The 19,002-nt window shown below is 37.2% G+C and overlaps 1 protein-coding gene across 20 annotated transcripts in view; it reads right to left on the bottom strand.

Annotated features, from left to right (window-relative positions):
• The window catches only part of LOC307130835 (uncharacterized protein), a 154,349-nt gene that overhangs the window by 18,653 nt on the left and 116,694 nt on the right, over nucleotides 1–19,002 (bottom strand). For all 20 annotated transcript variants that reach the window (XM_079824060.1, XM_079824065.1, XM_079824070.1 and 17 more), the window contains 4 exons: nucleotides 17,540–17,974; nucleotides 14,909–15,322; nucleotides 4,416–4,859; nucleotides 1,416–1,859 (listed from right to left, as the gene is read on the bottom strand). In XM_079824060.1, coding sequence (XP_079680186.1) covers nucleotides 1,416–1,859; nucleotides 4,416–4,859; nucleotides 14,909–15,322; nucleotides 17,540–17,974 — 1,737 coding nt within the window. The remainder of the gene's footprint in view (nucleotides 1–1,415; nucleotides 1,860–4,415; nucleotides 4,860–14,908; nucleotides 15,323–17,539; nucleotides 17,975–19,002) is intronic.

Here is a 19,002-nt window from a genome sequence, read left to right as displayed (position 1 = left end):
ACACAACGCCTCTGCACTTACTCAAGATTTTTCTCAACATGGTGGCAGGAGAGCTGTCAGTCAAATAAATGTGAAAAAGTAACTTGCGTTACTTTTTTGAAAAAGTAACTCAGATCTTTTGTTGTAAATTTGAAAAGTAATGCATTACTTTACTAGTTACTTGAAAAAGTAATCTGATTACATAACTCAAGTTACTTGTAATGTGTTACCCCCAACACTGATAATCAGTCTTACTTTTCAGATTCAAATTACACCAATCTAAATGTATATGTAACTGGTTTAAAACAGTTATGATCAGACTTTAAGCAAAAAATGACATGAATAACTTGTAAGACTAGTTTAAGAAGTTTATGCAACCGGCCGCTGTGGTGTTGACAAACCACACTTCAATTCAGTGTTTTAAATTTTGGTTCACAATCACACACGTATACTGTCTAACCAAAATGTATTCAGACACCTTCAACATTTTATCACATTATCAGTTTACTCACTATAGTTTAGAAAATGGTAATAAAATATGATAAGAACTGAGAGATAAACTGTGTCTGAACAAATTCATCGTGATGATGTCAGATAACTTTGATAGAAAAGAGACAGAGCGACACGCGTCATAATCTGAAGACCACGCCCACCGGGGGGCAATCAAACCATCTCCATTGACTTTGTATTGCGTGAAGAGGCCTTCTTGTCATTTTTGACTTATATCAGCTTTTAGACATTGTTATGTTTTTTGTTAAGTGACAAGGTGTAAAGTAAACAAGCTAAACAACCCAGGACGAAAAACCCAGAAGTTTTTATAAGCTGTATACCCAAACAACGAGCGTTTAAGGACAAACAAAGTGGATACAGGCAATTGAGACATGCGCGACATGCTATATTACACTGAGAACTACACCCACTGGAGGGGAACGTAATCAGCGACAGGAAATATCATATATAAAACTGACATTTGGATATTTGACTTAACAGTGACAAAATGTTTACTGCACACATAGGTATACTGAGGCCTACAGAGTGTCAGGATCCCAAAATTTACTCATTCTTCCTGCTGAAGCTTCACGTCTTATACTGTATCCACTTTTGTCTCCTTAAACGCTTGTTTTTTTTGGGTCGACAGCTTATAAAAACTTATTTCTGTGTTTTTTAGCTTGTTTGCTGTACACCTTGTCACATATCAGCTTTTAGACATTGTTCTGTTTTTTGTTATAAGTCCGAAATGACAAGGAGGCAGCCGCACACAATACAAAATCAATGGAGAGTGTCGGATTGTATCAAAAATTATATCTGGTGTCTGAATAATCTTTGGTTGGACTGTATACTGTCTACCCAACATAAACATTAATTTCATACATTTTATTGTGAGCACTAAATACAATAAACAAACATGGGTGGTCTGTTCCCCATAAAACTCTCACCTGAGCTGTGAGATGTAGGGCAGACACTGGAGGAATCCCCTCACTTCACTCTCTTCATCTGTCCAGTCTCTCAGCTCTACTGGTTTCTTCTCTGTTTGGAGTTTCAGCACTTCTAGGAGGATGGAGCTCTTTCTCTCTGAGAGGTTTATGATCCAGACTGCAGGAGCTGACAACTGATAAACTGACTGTAATGCTGGAAGGACACTCCTGCCTGTTTGAGTCTCATAGTCCTTCACTTGTGAACACAGATCCAGCAGGAGATCAGACTGAGCCACAGTATAATCATAATTCCCACCACAGGGGAAAGATGTGTAGCTGCACACAGATGTTAACAGTTGAGTGTAATTTTCTTCTGTATTTTCATCAAACTCTGAGGCTGAAACAAACAGATTCAGCAGAAACTTCACAGCAGCTTCTCTCTTCCTGTAGATAATGTCACAAAATCTGTGGAGACACACACATAATTATCACTTTATCGTCCAGTGTAGGAGAATATCAAATATAGAAAAAAAGGGACTCATTGAATTAATAATTAATATAAAAACATATACATAATATTATATTTCACAAATCAGTTTTATCTCTTTATTCAGTTTATATTTCAGTTTTAGTGTCTGTTTGTGTATAGAGGGGTGTGTTATAAATATAATCCTAAATTGATTATTTAGTAAATAAAGTTATTTGTGTATAGCTTCTATATTTTAGAATTCAATCAAAATTTAACAAAAAGTTTGAGTAACTTAATTTCCTCAAAACATTGATTTCAAATACATGCAATTGACACATATTGAGTTGATATGAAGGTAAACCTGCGTCAGACAGACAGTTTCTACACTGTGTCTGTGATCTGACTTGACAGTAAACACTTTATCTAGAGCTCCATTAAAGTCGCGTGCTGTTTTGTGTTTTACGTCACATCAGTAATCACATTTACACACACTTCATGTTTGATTTCAGTCAGACTAGAACTATTATTCATCTCTTCAAATGTCATGTAAATGCTGAAGTCAGAATAAATTGCACCAGTCCAGTTTTTCTAAAGAGAAACTAACAAACCTAGATAATGCGATTGTAGTTTTTCTTCATCCAGCATGTATACGTGTTAATCACACTACAACTGGCTTCATCATTGTGCACATGCTCTGAAAGACAGAGGTAATGTGCTATGTGTATTTAATTCTGCAAATATTCGATTATGTGTTGTGTGATGTATAATTGGACAGAGAGATGAAGATGTAGCTCAGCTATGCAAAAACCCAGTGTGGCTAAATTAAAACTGAACATGTAAACATACTGTGTGCTGGATGAAGCTGCTATAATAGAAACATGAACACAATCACTCTCTACTCAGCACAAACAAACTGACTGAATGAGGGTGAGAGCGGGATTTCAACAACAGATCTACTTACAACCCAATATCCTGAAAAGTTGGGACATTTTGCAAAATGCAATAAAACCCAGAATCCTCATTTATTCCCTTGAACCTTTACTTAACAAACAAAAGTACAGAGAAAAGTTTTCCAATGTTTTCAACGACCAAATTAATTGTATTTTGTAAATATAAACACATTTTGATTTTGATGGCTGCAACATACGCCAAAAAAGTTGGGACAGAGGCAAAATAAAAGTGAAAAGATTTTACAAGACTATCCAAGCAACAAGGGGGTCATGTTTGGGTATAAAAGGAGCATCTCAGTCTTTGCAAGCAAAGATGGGTCATGGCGCACCACTTTGTGCCAAACTTCATGAGAGAATTGCCAAAAATTTCAAAAATCTAATTTCTCAGTGCAAGATTGCAAAGAATTTAGGTCTTTCATCATCTACCATTTATAATATCATGAAAATATTCAGGGAATCCAGAGAAATCTCAGTCCGAGAAGGGCAAGGCAGGGACCATCCAGACTTTCATCAGCGACAGGTGCAAAAGCAAACATCTGTCATGGTATGGGGGTGCATCAGTGCAAACGGCATGGGTGATTTGCATGTGTGTGAAGGTACTATTGATGTGGAGGCGTATACAGGGACTGTGCAGAGACTTATACTGCCAAGTGCACATGCTAAAACAGAGTGGTTTCATAGACACATGCAGTCCAGATCTGTCTCTTATTGAAAATGTATGGCCCATCATGAAAAGGAGAATCAGACAACGACTTCGGACTATTGAGCAGCTGTCTTGTATCAGGTGAGATTGGGCAAAAATTCCACTTCCACTGCAGCCTAGCATGGATAAGAGCAGGGAGAGCAGCAATAACTCCCCTTAGGGTAAACAGAACGGAACCAACATAATGTATTGCAGATATCATTCATGTTTAAATGTACAAAGTATTCAGGAATTTAGTCTGATTTTAGGGAAATCAGAATACCAAATCCTGACTGACAAGAGGAGGAGCTGGGGGTGGAGGAAGGAAAATGAGCTCTGGAGAAACACGATAGCTGCTGATAGTACCGGGGAGCTATATATATGTATCTGGTGATGGACGTCGTATCCCTATAGGTAGACATGATCAGGTGACGTACAGCTGATGCGAGTTGACTAACGTGACCTGCCAGAACTCTCTACTCAGTCAGACTAGAAACCACGCTATGCTTGATAATTATAAGGAAAGGTGATGTGACACAGTGGCAAACATGCCTCTGTCCCAACTTTTTTGGAGTGTATTGCAGCCATCAAAATATGTTCATATTTAAAAAAAAATAAAATGAAGTTGGTCAGTGAAATTCTTTTCTTTGTATTTTTGTTTTCTTCTCTATTATCAATCTAATATAATTTTACAAAATGTCCCAACTTTTCTCGAAATGGGGTTGTACACACTACCGCTATTGACAAAACCACACGCCAATATAGTGTTTTTTTGTGATGATATGCAATTCAACACTGGTTCATGTCCACATACATATTGCTGATTAAATATTTAAGTTAATTACATCACATTAATTATATTGTAAGCACTGAGTACAATAAATCAAGCATGGGTGGTCTGTTCCCCATAAAACTCTCACCTGAGCTGTGAGATGTAGGGCAGACACTGGAGGAATCCCCTCACTTCACTCTCTTCATCTGTCCAGTCGCTCAGCTCTACTGGTTTCTTCTCTGTGTGGAGTTTCAGCACTTCTAGGAGGATGGAGCTCTTTCTCTCTGAGAGGTTTATGATCCAGACTGCAGGAGCTGACTGATAAACTGACTGTAATGCTGGAAGGACACTCCTGCCTGTTTGAGTCTCATAGTCCTTCACATGTGACCACAGATCCAGCAGGAGATCAGACTGATCAGAGTGACAGTTAGTATAGTTTTCACTGCAAGGGAAATATGTGTAGCTGCACACTGATGTTAACAGTTGAGTGTAATTTTCTTCTGTATTTGCATCAAACTCTGATGCTGAAACAAACAGATTCAGCAGAAACTTCACAGCAGCTTTTCTCTTTTTGTAGATAATGTCACAAAATCTGTGGAGACACACACATAAATCTCACTTTATTGTCCAGTGTAGTAGAATATAAAATATTTTTATCGTTGAATTAATAATTAATATAAAATCTAGTGCTGGGAATCGATTTCTTTTTTTTTTTTACTAATTAATCAAAAAATGTCTGTAATTAATCATGATTAATCGCGATTAAAAACATTGGAGTTTTTAATAATTAATCATTTCAGTTACTCTCCAAATTAATGTAGAAACAATTTAAAGACAGCATATTTTAAATATTTGTTGTAATGGCATCTTTTTATTTTTTGAATGAAGGCCAGTATAACTGATACTAATGTCTCTATGAAAAATTAATGACATTGCATTGCAGTATAACTGAAAGCTACCAATTTCAACATTTATTAGGCTTTTAAAAAAACAACTTTTAATTTAAGTGAACTTAAAAAAAATCTTTACATAAACCCATTATAATAAATGCTATATTTACCTGTTAGACATAGCCTATTCAGAAATGTAATAGTTATCAAACACCTTTCTTAACTGCATAAATAAATAAATTAAATATAGATTAATCATCATTAAAGCTACAAAACTCAGTTCCCTTTGTTCTTTGATGAACATTAATGACAGGCAGCATTAGTGCTACTGTCACTTTAAGATCGGCCGCTGCCAAACATGACGCGGATCTGACGCGCTGTCACGCAAAACTAATTTCTCACAAGTTCATTTAAGACGTTATTTAACTAATTTAAGACTCCTAATATGAGAATACTCGACAAAACTGGCATTTTGGCTACATTCCAGGGGCCACACATGTAGTGCCCACAGTTTGGGACGGGGGTGCCAAATCGTCCTATTAGCCTGGGAAAGGAGGTCTTTCCACAATGGAATTGGCCATGGGGCTGCTGAGAGCAGCTGAATCATCTCTGGGAACCAAGGCTGGGTCCGCTAGAGAGGGGCCACTAGTAGGACTGTATGTCTGCCCTCCCTGATTCTTTATATGACTTGGGGGAGGAGCGAAACCAGAAGAAAAGCATAAAACCGGCGTGAGCTCACTTCATCCCAATTCACTCAGCTTTGCAGCTCACTGTTTCTTCGTCTTATGCTTAAGAGAAAGAAAACATTGGAGGAATGCAGAAGCTGCTCGTGAACGAGACGAGACTCACGCTCTCACAGTGAGAGTCAATCGTCAATGAACGTGGCTAGTGGGGTAAGCCCGGCAAGCGACGCGCTCAGAGATATGGCATTTTGAAACAAACGCTGGACAGAGGAGAGCGGCATACCCTCGCAGCCGGACTCAGTAAGAGCGGCCTCCGCATGGGCTTTACCCAGACAGATAATACACTCGCCATGTGAATAAGAGTGAAAAGGATACACCGGTGTGCAGGGGAGACAGCACGACAGCTCGCGGGATTGCAGCTGCTGATCAGGCCGGCTGCTGGCTCGCTCGTTGTTCCGCTGCAGGCTCTTCTGACTTCGGTGAGAAGGTGAAGGCTTTGAGTAGGAGGATCAGCGAAGTTCTGTAGATCGTCGCTGAAGGAGAATAAATCTGTATCTATGGCATTCCGAGCATCTTTTATAGGTAGATGCCCCGCCCATTCTGGCAGGCTATGCGCTCAGCTCGACGGGCTCCGCACCAGTTGGTTTGCGCAGTTACACCGCTCTGCTATTAGTTTATGCAGTTCCCACTGACCAGCATATAGCGAGCACTATTTTGGCTGTGCAGTAGCACCGTGTTATTTTATAAAAGGTTCAGTATTTCGAGAAAAGGAGTTTTCCCATAGCGTCTAGCAAAAGACGCAATACGAATGACCATTCGAAAAGTAACTACTGTTTGAGTAACTTAATTTCCTCAAACCATTGATTTCAAATACATGTAATTGGCACATATTCAGTTGATATGAAGGTAAACCTGCGTCAGACAGTTTCTACACTGTGTTTGTGTTCTGACTTGACAGTAAACACTTAAAGGGATAGTTCACCCAAAAATGAAAATTTGATGTTTATCTGCTTACTCCCAGGGCATCCAAGATATAGGTGACTTTGTTTCTTCAGTAGAACACAAATGAAGATTTTTAACTCCAACCGTTGCAGTTTTTTTTTTTACTCTCATAGATTTTGTTACCATTCACATGCTTTATACAACTGACAGACTGCAAATCTTAATTTGTGTTCTATTGAAGAAACAAAGTCACCTATATCTTGGATGCCCTGGGGGTAAGCAGATAAACATCACATTTTCATTTTTGGGTGAACTATCCCTTAAATATAGAGCTCCATTAAAGTCGAGTGCTGTTTTTTGTTTTACATCACATCAGTGAAAAAGTATAAAATATTATATATATATATATATATATATATATATATATATATATATATATATATATATATATATATATATATATATATATATATATATATATATATATATATATATATATATATATATATATATATATATATATATATATATATATATATATATATATATATATATATATATTAGTTCAGATGAAATTGTACCGGTTTGTTGTTTCTGAAGATGAATTAACAGGCAACAGATGTGATTGATGTTTTTTAATCCTGACAATATTTGATGATGCATTGTGTCATGTATATTTGGACAGAGAGATGTAGTGACTGAGGCAAATCAGACACATAAAATTGCCTGTTAGATTCAACAAATAAGTTTTAAATACTTTGTGCTTAGTAACAGACCTTCCCCCAACACAAAAGAGAAAGGTCCCAGAGCTACCAACTGATAAGACATTTTATGACCCCAAAAAATTTGGCCACATGCAAAGTCCACATGGGAAAGACACAAAGCCTGTAAAACACACGCTTTTTGCCTCAAGTTATAGACAAACCATCTATAAATGAGCATGCACCCCAGGACATTGTATGTACACATATAAGTGTCTTGTAAAGTGTCCCTTGTATGTAATTTATGCATTTCTTATGAATTATGTCCACTGATAGCTTTTTCAGTGCCCAAAAGACTCAAATAACTCTGTCGTTTTTTTATAATTCAGGCAAGTGTTATCCATCATTATAATCTGTTAAGTTTTGTGTACAGTCACAATACAAACAAAATGTTGTGCTTTTTGCAAAATAAAGAAAACAAACATGATGCGTGATCTACAGCCTCTCTCTCAAAGACGTTCATTCAGATAGTCTTAAGAAAAGGAACTCTAGCTTAGTGAATACTTGTCTCACAAACATGAGACATGTCTAAAGAAATGCTGAAATGTCAGGTTTTAAACAATGTAAACCACATTGAAAACAAATATTCTGTGTTTATGTAATCTGTTTGAAAAGAGATAGATGTCAGTCACCCGCGAGCCTCTTCATTATCCGCTAATGCGACCACGGATTCAAGGCACAGATTCAAATACTTACGATCCACGCATCAACGCCCACATCAACTCAAACAAACACATCAAGTACTGCTATAGCCTACTTCAGCTACATCGTTTTAAGAAGCATTGAGGAATGATCCTGGATTTATTCTCCTCATGAAAAGCTGTTCATTTCTGAAAGCAACAGATTCAGCAGCTGATTGTAAGGTAGGCTTTATTCTGTTAAGTTTATTCTGTTAGAATCTGTGAATATTAAATGCAAAAAGACCGTTTAAAAAGGAATCATGCTGCAATATAACGTCATACACGCAAGACTGTTTAGACAAGATTTATTTGGCTTGTTTTGGACAGATTATAACGTGTTTATTGTACAAGAGTCTAGTGTCACATCAATAAAGCTTTTATTCGCAAATGTCTGCTCAGATGCTATGAATACAGGTGCTGGTCATATAATTAGATTTGGAAAAATGTAACTTTTATATTATATTGATTCCTTACACACAGACTGATATATTTCAAATGTTTATTTATTTTAGTTTTTATGATTATAACTGACAACTAAGGAACATCCCAAATTCAGTATCTCAGAAAATCAGAATATTGTGAAAAGGTTCAATATTGAAGACGCACTCTAATCAGCTAATTAACTCAAAACACCTGCAAAGGCCTTTAAATGGTATCTCAGTCTAGTTCTGTAGGCTACACAATCATGGGGAAGACTGCTGACTTGACAGTTGTCCAAAAGACGACCATTGACACCTTGCACAAGGGGGGCAAGTCACAAAAGGTCATTGCAAAAGAGGCTGGCTGTTCACAGAGCTCTGTGTCAAAGCACGTTAATAGAGAGGCGAAGGGAAGGAAAAGATGTGGTAGAAAAAAGTGTACAAGCAATAGGGATAACCGCACCCTGGAGATGATTGTGAAACAAAACCCATCAAAAAAATGTGGGGGAGATTCACAGAGTAGACTGCAGCTGGAGTCAGTGCTTCAAGAACCACTACGCACAGACGTATGCAAGACATGGGTTTCAGCTGTCGCATTCCTTGTGTCAAGTCACTCTTGAACAACAGACAGCGTCAGAAGCGTCTCGCCTGGGCTAAAGACAAAAAGGACTGGACTGCTGCTGAGTGGTCCAAAGTTATGTTCTCTGATGAAAGTCAATTTTGCATTTCCTTTGGAAATCAGGGTCCCAGAGTCTGGAGGAAGAGAGGAGAGGCACACAATCCACGTTGCTTGAGGTCCAGTGTAAAGTTTCCACAGTCAGTGATGGTTTGGGGTGCCATGTCATCTGCTGGTGTTGGTTCACTGTGTTTTCTGAGGTCCAAGGTCAACACAGCCGTATACCAGGAAGTTTTAGAGCACTTTATGCTTCCTGCTGCTGACCAACTTTATGGAGATGCAGATTTCATTTTCCAACAGGACTTGGCACCTGCACACAGTGCCAGAGCAACCAGTGCCTGGTTTAAGGACCATGGTATCCCTGTTCTTAATTGGCCAGCAAACTCGCCTGACCTTAACCCCATAGAAAATCTATGGGGTATTGTGAAGAGGAAGATGCGATATGCCAGACCCAACAATGCAGAAGAGCTGAAGGCCACTATTAGAGCAAGCAGTGCCACAGACTGATCGACTCCATGCCACGCCGCATTGCTGCAGTAATTCAGGCAAAAAGGAGCCCCAACTAAGTATTGAGTGCTGTACATGCTCATACTTTTCATGTTCATACTTTTCAGTTGGCCAAGATTTCTAAAAAGCCTTTCTTTGTATTGGTCTTAAGTAATATTCTAATTTTCTGAGATACTGAATTTGGGATTATCCTTAGTTGTCAGTTATAATCATCAAAATTAAAAGAAATAAACATTTGAAATATATCAGTCTGTGTGTAATGAATGAATATAATATACAAGTTTCACTTTTTGAATGGAATTAGTGAAATAAATCAACTTTTTGATGATATTCTAATTATATGACCAGCACCTGTATAGTACCAGTCAAACCTATTTTGCTTCATATTGATGTTTAAATATTATAGCCTAATGTTATTTTTTAAATGAAATATCAAAGTTTGTTTTATCGAGTTAATATCAAGTTTTGTTTTGTAGAAAGTATTTTTTTTTGTTTTGTAGAAAGTGAATTGCTTTCTTTACAGTAAATTTCATTTTGTGTAAATTGTATCTTAATTTTAATTATTTATTTTTATAATTTTTAGCATGAGACTACTCTCAAAAATATAAAAAAATAGTACAAAAAATTTAGAAAAAATGCTCTTATTTTTATACTAATTTTTGTCTTGTTTCTAGTCTAAATCTTTAAACATTCTTAAATCAAGATGCATTTACTAGATAAGTACAATATATAATATATATATATATAATATATAATATATTTCCTTTGTCCTGTTGCTCTCAGTCACATACCTGAAGCTCATTCATTATGCAGGTCATTATGCGGGCTATTATGTTCTTTTGTCCTCTCAGGTGGATACCCATCATTATCATTAGCTTTCACGCCTCCTCGCATACTGTCTTTGTGAAGAAAAACTTACAAATCTTACAAATTGTAAATTAATATGTTGTTTTATGTGAATGAGTAGGCTCCATGATTCTCACATCAGTTTAAAGCAAAAACTCTAGGCAAATACACCCATTAGTCTTGTGGACACATATCTATTGTGTGTTTTGAGGTCTTAATTTAAAAAAAAAAATGTTTTGTTTTCTCAAAAACCATGCATGAACATTTTTCTCTCAAAAATACAAGCATGTACATACATGTTGCTCACATATTATGGTAGCCCAGTTTGTGCTGAAATACAGTGTACTTACACATTTGCCATTAATATGTTTATAAGCAACTGAAAAAAGCACAAATGTAAGAGCATGTAAAAACTTCTAAAGGGCCCCAAAAGAGCTCAGACTCCTAGGGGTTAAAGAAGGCCTTTAATGAACACAAGGCCCCCTCTGAAGGGGTTCTCAAAACCCCAATGACTTTGACACAGTGGCTGGTGGATGCCCAATTTTTCCAGCCACTTATAATTTTTACCAGCCACTTTTTCCAGAACTCAAATTTATAAAAGAACGTGTTCTAGCATAGTATGGGGTAAATTCAGGTTGATTGGGACACTTTTTTCCAAGTCATTTCAATGGCAAAAACTGTCAGAATAATTTGATTTTGTAAACTATCACACACACACACAGTACTCAAATATAGCCTATATCTCAAACTGGCTGTCAAAGTGCAAAATGGCTACAAACTTAACATCAGAGCAAGAACAAAATGTATGCAACTTAAATGAAATACTCAGGAGTCAGGATTAGTCTAATGCAGGTTAAACTCACAGCACACGCAGTGATGGAGCTCGCAGCATTCTGAACAGAACCGCCAGTCAAGAGCTGCTCATGCGTGAACAGTGCGCTTTGCTTTGTTTTTGTTTCAAAATGTTTCGTAATCGTTTAAAAGAGGACATTTCAAGCTTTCTATACACATATTTCTCATGTCTGTGAGAAGTAGCCTATACACTGAGTTTCGGATTATTTATGAGACGCGCTCCAGTTCATGTGCAATGCAAGTGATCGCTCCCGTGCCTTCATGTCACGATTATAGTCTGCTGTAGTCTATTTGCTTCTTATTTAATAAATGCGGGCAATTGGTTGATGAAACATCGATTAATCACTTTAAAGAAAGGCTTTCTACAAAAAAACTTATTTGACATATATTACGCATTTTTGCACTTTTAATTATCAATATAGCCTAGATGAAATTTAAAAATAGCATTATAATATTTAAACATAAATATGAAACTTAATGGCTTCAACAGATAGCCTATAGTAGGCTACAGTAGGCTACAGTTAAATGTCATGTCTGAGCGGTATTTGAGCGAACGTTGTTTTACCGGTGAGCCTACACTGTTTTAAAAGTAACTGAGCTACTGAAAAATGTAGTTAAGCGCTAGTGTCGCAACTTGTATCTCGCTACTGCCCAACACTTGGCTGTATGGCAGTGCTCTTGATATTAGATGACTCGTGGTCTTTTATTGCCCCTAATTTAAGGTTAGTTGTTCCTCTAACGAACATATTGTTTGCATTTTCTGATGACGCGTAGGTTCGACAGTAGCCGCGTTTCCATTAGCCTACAGATTTACGCAAAACTTTATATTTTCTAAATGTCGATAAACTATTGCGAAATGACGGCGTTTCCATTAACAAATGTTATGCAACTAAAACTTATTTTTTCCTCTCGTGATAAGTAATTCCAAAATGTATGCCACGTATGTTGGTTTGTACCCCAGCCACCGCACCAGACATTATTGTTAATGGAAGGAGATATAAGCGTGTTATTCAAACATTAAATAAAATTAAAAGAGCTAAATGTTTGAATTTGCATGGTGGTAACTGGTGTTTCTTTTTTACCATTTCTTTATTTTGGCTTGGATTTCGTTTGTTGGAAATATGAACTGAAGTTAGAAATGCTTTTTAAATAAAAAAAAAATTGCGTTTAATAAACAAAATACATTTTTGAAATGAAGACAGCGTTTGGAGTGGAGTGCAAAATAATCCATTCCCTCAGTCCACGGCCTTTGTTGGTAGGCTTTTGTGAGTGTAAACAAATAAAAGTAGACAGTTTATAGTTTATAATTATGTCTTGCACTTATCTGTAATATTCCACTGTCATAAAGGGAAAAATCCATCAGAACGCCTGGCACCTTCGTCAGACAGAGGGTTAAATAAACCATAGCCTATTTAGTTTCACAGTTAGGCTGTTTTAATTTTAGCCTATAATATTATTTTAATTTCATATGTTAATTAGGCCTATGAAAAGTGAGCAGCAAGAGTAAGATGCTGACTCCGCGGCGGGCCTCTTAATACCAGGGATAGGTCGCCACATTTTTTTAACCGATAATTTTCCTTTCTTCTGTATCAGCTCAGCGCTGAAAACCAATCAAATGAGTTACTCGACAAAAGTGCATTATTGTTTCTAGCAACAGCATTCTTTGACAAAAGCTGTCCAATCCATTACAAGGAATGTTTTAAGTAGTAACCAATAAAAATATGTTTTTCAATTCAATCCACCCACCACTGTGGCTAGTATACAAGGCAAAGTCACCCGCCACTTTGAAAAAGTACCCGCCCATTGGCTGGTGGCGGGTGCTAATTTCCCACCCTGTGTGTAAGCCTCACATGTCAACGGCCTAGACACAGCATTGAAATTTACAGACCCTTGATATACACTATTTTATTTGGCACTGCTGCACATTGGTTTCCACGACAATGGCTTGTCAAAGTAAATGCTAAACACAGATAGCGCATGTCACTGTGAGCTAGCATGGCTGAGCAACAATCGCTTAAACCCCTGTCCACCTAAAGGTTTGACTTTGAGAATTATGACACATGACGTTACATTAGATATACATGCAGATTGTGAGTGCTGGCTTGTTAGATGCAGATAAAACGATAGCTTGAATATATATATATATATATATATATATATATATATATATATATATATATATATATATATATATATATATATATATATATATATATATATAAATATGAAACGAAACCGCGAAACCGTGCGTCTGCGCCATTCATTCCATGACATTCCGTTTTTATGAATGGATTCCGTGATCCTGTCCGCGTTTTCGGAATCACGGAAATCATAAGGCCCTACACTTTCTACAAGATGCATGTTCAATGCCGACGCAAAGGCGGATGTCGTGGTAATGAACACTACAGCAACTGCTTGTGCGTCCGTGCTGAACGTGTATCGAATATAAAAAGCATTTTAGGGGGCCCTTGGCTTTCGGGGGCCCCAGGCGGTCGCCTACCTTTGCCTAATGGTAAGTCCGCCCCTGGCATGAGGAACCATCATGTTCCTGTTTTAAATAAAGCCTTTTGGGGATCAGGAGTACATTAGAAAACAGTTGTCACTTAACACAGTCTGTCGCTGCATCAAGAAATGTAACTTGAATCTCTGTTACGTAAGTAGAAATCTATACTATGCAGAGATGCCGTCCAGTTCTCTGGGCCTGAGCTCATCTCAAATGGTCTTAAAGACAGTGGAAATGTGTGCTGAGGTCAGATGAGTCCATGTTTCAGCTTGTTTTTGGGAAAAACAGACATTGAGTTCTCTCAGACCCAAAGACGACAGGGACCATCCAGACTTTTGGTTTGACCAAAAGCAAACATCTGTCATGGTATGGGGGTGCATCAGTGCAAACGGCATGGGTGATTTGCATGTGTGTGAAGGTACTATTGACGTGGAGGCGTATACTGGGACTGTTTAGAGACTTATACTGCCATGTGCACATGCTAAAGCAATTTGACTCATCTGCCATTGACCCATATTCAGCTCGGCTCGCATTCAGGTGCCGACCGCGCTGCTCGGCTGCTGTGCACAGTAAAGCCCGCCTCCTTCAATTTGATTGGATATCGCAAACATTTTTACATTGACGAGCGCTTTTACACCACTGAGACACTGGGACTGCGCAGGCTATAGATTAGAGTTTTGCCTCAAGTGGGCTGCGCGGGCCATTCGTCCCTGCATACGCCAATATAGCGTTTTTTTGTGATGATATGCAATTCAACACTAGTTCATGTCCACATACATATTGTTGAATAAATATTTAAGTTAATTGCATTACATTAATTATATTGTAAGCACTGAGTACAATAATCAAGCATGGGTGGTCTGTTCCCCATAAAACTCTCACCTGAGCTGTGAGATGTAGGGCAGACACTGGAGGAATCCCCTCACTTCACTCTCTTCATCTGTCCAGTCTCTCAGCTCTACTGGTTTCTTCTCTGTGTGGAGTTTCAGCACTTCTAGGAGGATGGAGCTCTTTCTCTCTGAGAGGTTTATGATCCAGACTGCAGGAGCTGACTGATAAACTGACTGTAATGCTGGAAGGACACTCCTGCCTGTTTGAGTCTCATAGTCCTTCACATGTGACCACAGATCCAGCAGGAAATCACATCTCTCATAATTCACAGATGACAGCAGTTTCTTCACAGTTTCTTCTATTGTCTCTTTCTGATGGAGAGCAGCTTGCAGACACAAATCCAGTATGAATAATCTCTTTCCTTTCTCCCATGATTCAGCTGTTTTATTCTGTGGTTTAATAAATCTAAAGATAGAATGAACAAGATTCAGTCAGAGAGACGACAAAAGGAAATAAATAAAGATTCTTGAAATTAATCAAACAGTTTGTCAAATAATATCCAAGGTTAGTGTAATTGAACAGTGAAAAGTGATGAACAGATGTTTTTATAATTATCTTTAGTTGTCAGTTTTGCCCTGTGGTAAAATTGCATTTTTTCTGGCAAAATATCAACAATTATATGGTTGAAATCAATTACATTTTCAAACAACAAAAAAGAGTGCATAACTGCAAATAAACAGTGAAACATTGGGAAACAAATATAGTAATTTAAATTTCCTGAAACCACAAATGTAAAATTATTAACAGATTCAGTTGATGTTAAAGTAAATCTTTGTCAGACAGACGGTTGCTCCACCGTTACTGATGTATCAGTAAACACTTTGGCTGCATTTACATTCACTGTAAAAAAAAAAATCAGGTCTCCAATTGAAAATGTTCTAGTGACTGATCACATCTACATTTTTTAATTGGCCAAATTGAATTTCTGTGAATTAAATTGCATAAATTCACAGAAATTCAATGTGGCCAACTGAACATTTTTGATTTGATCGGTCACTAGAAAATATTCAATTGGAGACCCGATTTTTTTTTTTACAGTGTTGACAACCAATTCCATTTTCCCCCCAGATATAATATAAAATATATTCACATATCAGCTGTCAGTCTCGCTGTGTGGAAGAAAACATTATGAACTCAGGCACAGAGAACCGCTGATCACAAACAGATGTGAAGGGGTGCACTTGCCAGCTCCCGTTATTAGCCACCACAGCACAAGACCAACAGTGTAAGTGGTATTGCCAGCTGAGACTTCTTGGTCTAAATCATACATCTCTAGTTACCAAGGTCGAAGTTAGTGGGGCTGAATTTTTTCCTTTTCTCTGGTGAATCAGCCAAAATATTATGTTTGTTGACCAATAAAGCATTTATGGAATGAGGAACCACATTTTCTTTGATCTTTTGAAATACAAGATGTCATTGTACTTTTAAAAAAACTTTTTAGACCCCCCCAAAAATTGGTATAAGTTGAAATCAAGCTTCCTCCACATAGATATTAGACTATGGTAGATATTTTCATCTGACCACCTCCTCAACAACACATCAATGCTACATTACCATATCATATTGGTAACCTGTGAACAATGACATGACAAGAAAGAGAGAGCAGGTCACCAAGACCATAGAGGAACTCATGTTAACAGGCGCCTAAAGCTTACTGCAAGATTTAAACTAGTTAAAGATTAAGATGTCAAGGAACATCAGCCTTCGAATGGAACAAATGCATGGTTTATTTTTAAATCATGTCAGGATTGTGTTGGAAGATTATATTTGTTCTAACCATTTCCCCACAGACTTGGTTTTGTAATCAGGCACAATTTAATGCAGAGTTTGCAAAGAAACTTTTAATGAAAGAATAAGATAGAGCAATGCGAACTCTATTGGATCTGACAGCAGCCCATCGTAAAGAGCTAGTAAATAGTTTCATAAAAGAACAAATGTAAACAAATTCAAAATGTTTTTTTATTTACAAATTACAGTTTTATATTTATGGATAATGTTTTCAAAACACTCACGTGCAATAGTGGAGGGACTGATGCTTTTTCCTATGAAATGACCAGCCAATCATAACAGTGGCCGTTTACTGACAAGCCTTAAAGGAGATGTGGCATTTAACCAAAGTGTTTGTGACAAAAGGTCAAATTGAGGGTTGAAAATACATTTTTTGAATATATGACGGTATTTCAAATTTTACATATTAAATAATCACAAACATCATGTCAAGACCCCTTAAATCTACGTTCAAGTGCATGGACATGAAATCTTTTTTTTGGGTTCATTACTTTTCTGCTCTATTGTGTTTTGGCTCATTATTAATCAAAATTAATCTAATTAATTTATCAATATTAATGTAAATTCAGTCAGTTCCATCTCAAGTGAATGTGAACAGTAGAAACAAAAAAAATGGTTGGGTATCAAAACGTTGGATCTGTCTCACAGTATAAACGCAGCCAAAAACTTCAGCTACATTAGAACAATATACATTAAGCTTCCATCACAAATGGATCTGATGTAAATATATTTCAAATTAATCTAAACTAACAACATTATTTATTAATGCATATAAATGACAACATTAAAAAAAACTGAATCAAACTGAGTGGAATTTTCCCATAAAACTCTCACCTGAGCTGTGAGATGTAGGGCAGACACTGGAGGAATCCCCTCACTTCACTCTCTTCATCTGTCCAGTCTATCACAGCTACTGGTTTCTTCTCTGTTTGGAGTTTCAGCACTTCTAGGAGGATGGAGCTCTTTCTCTCTGAGAGGTTTATCAAGACTGCAGGAGCTGACTGATAAACTGACTGTAATGCTGGAAGGACACTCCTGCCTGTTTGAGTCTCATAGTCCTTCACATGTGAGCTCAGATCTAGAAGAAAATCACAGTGCTGATACCCAATCCACAAAGAACGATTATTAGGGAAATAAGTGTAGCTGCACACTGATGTTAACAGTTGAGTGTAATTTTCTTCTGTATTTGCATCAAACTCTGATGCTGAAACAAACAGATTCAGCAGAAACTTCACAGCAGCTTCTCTCTTCCTGTAGATTTCATAAAATCTGTGGACACACACACACACACACACACACACACACACACACACACACACACACACACACACACACACACACACACACACACACACACACACACACACACACACACACACACACACACACACACACACACACACACACACACACACACACACAATTATCACTTTATTGTCCAGTGTAGCAGAATATTTATATTGAAAAAAGTGACTCATTGAATTAGTAATTAATATAAAATCATATATGAACATAAGCTGGACTGATTTTTTTTCTCACAATGTAGTTTTAACGTGTTATAAATATAATCCTAAATTGAATATTTAGTAAATTAAGTATTTTTGTATAGCTTCTAACACATATTGAGTTGATATGAAGGTAAACCTGCGTCAGACAAAACGTTTCTACACTGTGTTTGGGTTCAGACTTCACAGAAAACATTTAATCTAGTCGAGTGCTGTTTTGTCCTGTTTCGTCAATTTTTTTTAGTCCAGTTGAAATTGTACTGGTTTGGTGTTTCTGAAGATGAATTAACAGGCAACAGATAATGTGACTGTATCTCGGCTTCATCCAGCATGTTAATCACACTACAATCGGCCTCGTCGTTGTGCACTAACTGTGAAAGTCAAGGGTAATGTGTGATGTTTTTAATCCTGACAATATTTGATGATATATTGTGTCATGTATAATTTGGACAGAGAGATGAGGATTGTATTGACTGCTTGACTATGCAGAAACACACTGTAGCTCGATTACAACCGCATATATAAACGTACTGTGAGCTGCATGAAGCTGCTATAATAGAACAAAATCAATCTCTATAGACTGACTGAACAAGAGTGAGAGCAGGATTTGAACAACAGATCTACTTACAGCACGACTGTCATAAACAGAGCCGCTAAGACTGTGTCATAAGAACTAATCTGACCAACTAGCAATTCTTTTTTGGTAATCAGTCTTACTTTTCAGATTCAAATTACACCACTTTATATGTAACTGGTTTAAAACAGTTATTGATGACTAACTTGTAAGACTAG

The sequence above is a fragment of the Gobio gobio genome, assembly GCF_949357685.1.
Source record: "Gobio gobio genome assembly, chromosome: 8".
Lineage (NCBI taxonomy): Eukaryota > Metazoa > Chordata > Actinopteri > Cypriniformes > Gobionidae > Gobio > Gobio gobio.
This window is presented reverse-complemented; position numbering and strand designations above follow the sequence as displayed.